The 7,675-nt window shown below is 33.6% G+C and overlaps 1 protein-coding gene across 1 annotated transcript; it reads right to left on the bottom strand.

Moving 5' to 3' along the window:
- Nucleotides 1-5,318: 5,318 nt before the first annotated feature.
- Nucleotides 5,319-7,024, bottom strand: LOC108779305 (putative nuclease HARBI1). Its single transcript, XM_018546695.1, has 4 exons — nucleotides 6,925-7,024; nucleotides 6,313-6,526; nucleotides 5,960-6,232; nucleotides 5,319-5,472 (listed from the first exon to the last, which is right to left on the bottom strand). The coding sequence occupies exons 1-4, from the start codon at nucleotides 7,020-7,022 to the stop codon at nucleotides 5,326-5,328; spliced, it is 732 nt and encodes a 243-aa protein (XP_018402197.1). The 5' UTR covers nucleotides 7,023-7,024; the 3' UTR covers nucleotides 5,319-5,325.
- Nucleotides 7,025-7,675: the final 651 nt, after the last annotated feature.

The raw sequence follows: 7,675 nt of genomic DNA, 5'->3' as shown, positions 1-7,675 counted from the left end.
TAAGAACCGCGTTGACGAGAACGTCGTCACAAGAGAACCCGCCTTAAAATCCCTTCCTATTGCGCAAGCATCCCTTCCTGTTGCGCAACAGGGCCCGAAACGCGTGGGAGTAGGGCGACGGATCCTCAACCCTTTCGGGAAAGCGTCCTTCGCTCTCTCTGATTCTAGCTCTCCAACTGTGCGGTTCGTTCTCCCGGGACCAGGGACACCGCCTGTGACGCCTTTGTGTAAGACCACGTGTGAATTTTCCTATTTTCAAAATCCATTCTCATATCCTAATTCAAATCCACACCGGGTTCTCTTACGCATTACAATTCAATTAACACTTACTTAAACAAGCTCTAGTTATAAGTGAATTAAATAATTATTTTTCTATTTCTTTATTCACGTAATTGTAGTACTATTTCTAAGAGGATTTATATCTTTAATCATAATTAGCCTGATAATATAAGATTATCAATATTCCAATAATAAGAATTCAAGTAATAATAAATGCGATTAGTAATAATTCTATTATCCTTAATTCTAAGATTGAACTTGTAAAACTTTACTGACTTAATTGAATTACGCTGTAAGCATATGTTCTAATTTTTCTTTTGTACTTGAACTCGATTAGTATAAAATATACATAATTGTATTTTATGAAATCGGAACAGAACTTGTTTAACGTTCCTATTATCGCTTCCTCATTTTACTCCTTTCACCTGCGAACACGAGGTCCGTGAAGTACTGGCCCAGTATTCAAATCTACCAAGGAAGGATCCAAGCTGCAAACGTATCGTAATTTGTGAGGACCTACAGGTAAAAGGCAATTACTAAGGTTATAAGTGAACTCTCAAATTATTCCAATTGTAACACTAACGTGGCGGCCACGTGGGACGCCAACACCGCCATATTCGGGCTCAACCGTTACGTTCCAACGAATCGCCGCGCGCGTCTACTGCATCACCGCTCTGGAATCTCGATCCTATTGGTTACCGATGCTGTCGCATTTTCATAAATTCGTTAAACTTAATATGCAACGGTGCCATGTGCCCTCCTACGACGCCGCATCGTGAACCAAGCAACGTGTTCGACAACGACTCTTACCGCGCGTGGGTTGATGAAGCTCTCTGTGTAATATCGCAGCTCTATTTACATCGTACTAATCGAACGACACTTTGTAACGATTGTTATAATTCAGAAGAACCACGTGCGCGTTCTGAATATTATCTAGCTCGTCGTCATTGTCTGCAACTCGGTTTGCCGCATCTTTTCGAAAAGTGCGCGAAGTGTTCCTCGATACTTTCTTCTGCGCGACCAATCATAAATTGCAACACGTGCTCCGAGCTGCGAGGGGATTTCGTATCATTTTTAGTCAGGACCGGTGACCATCCATGGTCTGACGACGGGGCCACAATACTTTTTATTTCTCAGTCCCGCGTGTGAAATCATCTAGGGAATTTTGTAACGCAGTAGAGGGCCGCCGGGCCGTAACAGTGCTGAACTGACTAATAATACCTAGGAAAAAATTTGTAAACCACTCGTGACTCTCCTCGATCCACGGTGTCCAGTTCTGAGTCGTTCACCTAACGTACTGCTCCACTGTTACCTTATTGACAGAGATGTTTCGAATTGTCTATATATATGCCGTTACATGTAATCACAAAAATGAAGCAAGAAATGACGTTTCAAATAATAGGTTAATTTAATAAAAGGCTCTAGCAGGTTAAGAAGGGGTCAATCGGCCCCCAAATGGATTATGACCAGCATGTCACCAAAAAGTTCGTTGACACGAAAAAAAAATTTGGAGAAATTTTTAATTCCGTACACCACCCCTTTTCGGAGATATTGCCTTGTGAAGTATTTTCATATTTCATTTTTATCACGAGACCTATCAGATACAATTTTATTAAAAAAATTTGGGCATACAAAACGTATCAAAAGGTATTTGAAAATATTTTTTGCGAGATGTTCCAACCTAACCATAATTTTTAAAAAATTCCTGAAAATTTATAAGTGACCCCCTTTTGTTAGTTTATGATTGGCAACCTCGCAAAAATTCAAAAACATGTATTTTTAAACTTATTTTCACCCTGAATTTTTTCAGAATTTTTTGAACCCGGCATCATGCCTTAAAAAATTAAAACTCGCCTAAAAAGGCAAAAAATTGCCATAAAATATATATCAAGTAAAGCCCTAAAAGGCTCATAAGATAGCCTGCAGACATAGGTAAGATAGCAAGATAACCCTAAAATAGTTCATCGCTCTGATTAAAACAATTATGCAATATTATGGAAGTCTTAAAACACTAAAACATCCATAATATCGCCTTAACCCTTTCAGTCACGCATTTTTCTATTCACTGAATTCGCTTGAAACTCGTTACTCAGGGGTTTTTGGGGTCGCTGATTACGAATCAGATATCATTTTTCAGGAATTCAAAATGGAGGATACAATATGACGGTCGATTTTTTAAAAAATGGATGAATTTGCTTGAAAGGAGTTACTCGGGGGTTCTCGGGGTCGCAAATTACGAATCTGATGTCAGTTTTTAAAAATTCAAAATGGCGGATCCAATATGGCCGACAACTTTCTAAAAAATGGATGAATTTGCTTGAAACGAGTTACTCGGGGGTTTTCGGGGTCGCAGATTACAAATCTGATGTCAGTTTTCACTCATATATAAGTGTCTTCCACTTATATTCAATCGTTTTGAATCCCAAAATCTATTTTAATTTTCGTATTCAGCAACCCTGCGAACCCCCGAGTAACTTTTTTCAAGCGAATCAGTAGATTTTCAATTTTCATATCCGCCATATTGGATCCGCCATTTTAAATTTTTTGAAAACTGATATCAGATTCGTATTCAGCGACCCCAAAAACCCCTGAGTAGCGTTTTTCAAGCGAATTGTATGTGATTATTTTTCACAAACGATTTCTTTTTCAAAAAATGGCCATTTTTTGGTATATTATTGTTTATAATTAATGAACTATAGTATGTTAATATGTATGATGTCTTGTATTCGACAAATAAATGCCTCAGCTATGTAGAAAATTAATCACGACGTAAAAAACATGAGAAACTGATTTTTAAAGGTGAAAAAACCAACGGATAAAAGGTGGGACGCTGAGCGTCCCACCGTGACGCAAAGGGTTAAGACAATCGTAACACACTAATACAATTCTGAGACAGCCCTAAAATTCGATTAACATTACTATTCAGCATTAAAGCAGTCTTAAAACTCTAAAACATTTACAAAATATCCTTGGGGCATTCTTAAAATACTCAAAATGCCATAAAATGGTCTTGAGAGAGTCGCAAAACTCTCAGACGGCATTGAAGTGTGGTTAGAATAGTTCTGCAATCTTAAGACACTAGAATACATCAGTAATAAGTATTTTCTACGAGTATCGGAGGACGACTGATGAATTTAAGGCAGAAAAAATATCGTACGACAATTTCATCCCATAACCGAATTTTTTTCTGAAAATTTTAGCCATATGCTTTTTTTCATATTGGAACTATTTTGAAATATTTAAAGGTTATAAATGCTTTTTGGAATTTCTTTATTTTGATCAACATAATATATTTATATATGTTCATGTATATATTATTAATCGTCGTCGCTATCCTCATTGATGACCGGTGCAATTTTCTGGGCATCGAATAATTTGGATAATAATTCAGCAGGCTTGATAATTTTCGCTAAATATCTAAACTAAACGAAACTAATGGCGAATTCTGCACGCTATCTTATGAGCCTTTTAGGGCTTTATGGCTACTTGATATATATTTTATGGCGATTTTTTGCCTTTTTAGGCGAGTTTTAATTTTTTTAGGCATGATGCCGGGTTCAAAAAATTCTGAAAAAATTCAGGGTGAAAATAAGTTTAAAAATACATGTTTTTGAATTTTTGCGAGGTTGCCAATCATAAACTAACAAAAGGGGGTCACCTATAAATTTTCAGGAATTTTTTAAAAATTATGGTTAGGTTGGAACATCTCGCAAAAAATATTTTCAAATACCTTTTGATACGTTTTGTATGCCCAAATTTTTTTAATAAAATTGTATCTGATAGGTCTCGTGACAAAAATAAAATATGAAAATACTTCATAAGGCAATATCTCCGAAAAGGGGTGGTGTATGGAATTAAAAATTTCTCCAAATTTTTTTTTCGGGTCAACGAACTCTTTGGTGACATACTGGTCATAATCCGTTTGGGGGCCGATTGACCCCTTCTTAACCTACTAGAGCCTTTGCAATGCGTGCTTCCGACACGTCTTGCTATCTGGGACCACATGGGTTTTTAAAAATATTAGATTAGAATTTAATTTGGCGCCGACTATTGATATCATATCTTTTATACAAATGATACATGTCACTAGAACCATTTGGATTGAAATAGGAAGATCATTCAATAAGAACTACGTGGGTTTTACTATTTAATCAATAAGAACTACGTGGGTTTTACTATTTAATTTAGTAAGAATTTAATAAGAATAATTACCACATGGGTTTTTAAAGATAGTAGAATTCAACTTGGCGCCGACTATTGATATATCTTTTATACAAATGATACATCTATAGTTTACATCATGGTCTACTAAACAGCAAATATAATTAGTCGGTTCTACAGCCGATTAAGTAATTGGCGTTGGTGAAACTGGCCCAAACGGTTTTTTATCAGAAGCACGCACTCTTAGCGCATTTTCTACCTTTTTTTAAAAAGGTAAATTTTTTAGTTCTTTTAATTTTCAAAATTCTTAATTAATATTAAAATAACAAAATAAATCACTCCTTATATTACAAATATCAAACAATGTCCTTGAGGCAATAGGAGTCCACCGCTGGATGTAGGGTTGTGAATAAATTCCAATATTTGTCTTCTCTTACGTACGTTTCGACTTTATTTTTTAAGTCATCTTCAGCAATATCATTAATTAAAAACGCTATCCGGAACTCATCTAAGTAAAATTATCATCCACATCAGTTATCTAGCTGATATAGATAGTATTTAAAAGATTTATTTAATATAATACGTATATTTTTTTCATTTAAGGTATATTTAATACAATATGTATATTTTTCACGTAAGGTATTTTTATTAATATAATAAAATTTTGTTATGTTCCATTTCTATATATATAATATATAATTACATGTAGTAATTTATCTTCTTGGAAATAGAATTGTTGCAAGATAATTACGCTTGGCTATACCTTCATCATCATCATTATTATTATCATTTTCAACTTGTGCACATTCTGGATTATCTTCTCTATTCTGTTCGTTTTCTATTATATAATTCTCAACTTCATCATCAGTATCACCTAAACATATGTTATGAAGAACACAACAGGCTAAAATTGTTGCAGGTATCAAATCTATCTAAATATTTTAAACGTCTAAAGCGTCCTTTTAGTAAAGCAAAAGCGCGTTCTATTATTTGTCTAGTCTGTAATAAAATAAAATTAAAATTGTTCTCGACCTGTAACATACAAAAGTTTACAAAAATAAGTATATATAAAAGACTAGTAATGCAACATTACTGATATAATTATCAAATAAAATTAAAATTTAAGTGAAATAAAATAGTATTAATAAAACAGAATAGTTTTAAATAAAAAGATCATGCTGTCTTTCGATCAAAGTAAGATCTTAAATGCCACAAATTAATATTTATATTATTCTATGAATATTAATTTAAGCCAGCGGCACACGGTGCTTGTTTTCCTGCTGGATTGCTAGCTAGATCAGATTCTTGCCATCAGATTGGCCGCGATACTGACACTTTCAGCACCGCAGTCAATACGGTGGCAAGATTCTAATCCAGTTAGCAATCCAGCAGGAAAAAAAAGCACCGTGTGCCGTAGGCTTTAGTATTTAAAATCCTGCTTTGATCAAAAGATGATATGATCTTATTTGTAAAGTTAAAATACTGTAATGTTTATTTTTTTAAATATATTGTAAAGTACCTCTGTCAAATGACCATTATCCTTATAAGCGGTCAAACACCATCCAAGTACAGGATATGCTTTGTCTCCTATTATGAATTCTTGATTAGGGAAAAAAGACTGAGGATTTCTGTTGACACAATTCCAAAGATCAGAATTGCGGAAAACTCTAAGATCCCCCACAGAACCAGGATATCCGACATAACAATCAATGAAACGCATATCTGCATCACATACAGCTTGAAGTATAATGGCATATCTACACTTTCTTGTCAGGTAACAATGAGCATCTATCTGAAAAATAAACATAAATTTCTATTAATCAAATTTAAATATAATAACATATTTAAAAAAAGCAAAACTATAAATATTACAGATGGTGCTGGAATTTCAATATATGAACCATCAATAGCACCAAGAACATTATCAAGACCCGCTATCTGTTTGAACTTCTCTGTTACAGTATTCATACGATTCACAGATGGCCATTTGATAATATCGTTTGAAATATTACAAAAGGCCTGAATAACACGTCGTACGCAGTGATTTAGTGACGATTTAGCCAAATCGAATTTGAGTCCAACAGATCTATGACAATAAAAATTCCATACAAAATTATTAATCATAGATAATAGAAAACAAATATATATAAGAGAGAGATATAATAATAAAAATAGAAAATTTAATTTAAAATTATTTTTTACTTTGCTGAGTGAGTAATTATCAAAATATAAGAAGGTATATAAAAAAGAATTAAGCTATATAAAAACTAATTATTGTTTGAAAATAAACAATATGAGTTAATTGGGAATAATAGATGATTTCAAAATAGATAATTTTGAGATAATAGTTCCAAAATTAGTTTATTATGCGAACTATTATTTCAAAATGTAATTATATAACAGTTTTTCTATTTCTTTTACAGAGTAGTATTATTTCTTAAGATTTTTTAAATATAATTTTTACAGTTTATAAATGGTATTCACCTATAAGAATCAGGAGTTGCTAGCAACCATAAAACAGCAAGTAACTGTACTCTCGGTTCTATACGAGGTCTACCTAAATGATTAGGTTTTATTAGCATCGGACTAAGTTTATTTTCGGTAATTATTTAGATTAGGGGACACCTCACCGATGACCTTGACCTTGACATATGTTGTCAAGGTCATGATTCTGAGTAACTTTGCCTTAACAACTAGGCGGCGGACTCTTATAATTTTTGAGATATTATAAAGCGTTGAAGTTATTTTTAACAGTAGTGAAACCGGTAAATCTTTAGATCAGGGGACTCTCCACAATGACCTTGACCTTGACATATTTTCTCAAGGATACGACCCTGAGTAACCTCCAACAGGTTTTAACCGTCGCTCGTCCTTCGTTAAAACGTTATTAACAATTTTTGGTATCTCTATCTTAATACTTTTATATGCAAAATAGTTAGAGGAATCACGTTATCTAAAAAAAATTACATAATTCCATTTAAAAAAGTGGAGGTGACCTTCATATCTTTTTAGCGCCTCCACTTAGAATAAAAACAATATGACTAAAATGTGTCCCCCTCGACACCATTCCATTTTTATTTGAAACATTTTTTTATAGCTGGCGTATTTTAGGAGATATTTGGATCCGTCGATTAAAATGGGACACCCTATATAATACATGTATGATATTAAGTACTATTCTACACCTTTCCCTGTTTAGAAACGTTAAACTTTCCACGCGAAGTAACTTTAACCC

The sequence above is a fragment of the Cyphomyrmex costatus genome, unplaced genomic scaffold (assembly GCF_001594065.2).
Source record: "Cyphomyrmex costatus isolate MS0001 unplaced genomic scaffold, Ccosl1.0 scaffold579, whole genome shotgun sequence".
NCBI classification, from domain to species: Eukaryota; Metazoa; Arthropoda; class Insecta; order Hymenoptera; family Formicidae; genus Cyphomyrmex; species Cyphomyrmex costatus.
This window is presented reverse-complemented; position numbering and strand designations above follow the sequence as displayed.

Bases quoted from the DNA above. Each gene is read 5' to 3' on its own strand.
- LOC108779305 (XM_018546695.1), bottom strand. From the start codon at position 7,022: ATGCTAATAAAACCTAATCATTTAGGTAGACCTCGTATAGAACCGAGA. The intron at 6,527-6,924 runs GTGAATACCATT...TTATTGTCATAG, and splicing joins GCAACTCCTGATTCTTATAG to ATCTGTTGGACTCAAATTCG. The intron at 6,233-6,312 runs GTAATATTTATA...TTTATTTTTCAG, and splicing joins TTGAAATTCCAGCACCATCT to ATAGATGCTCATTGTTACCT.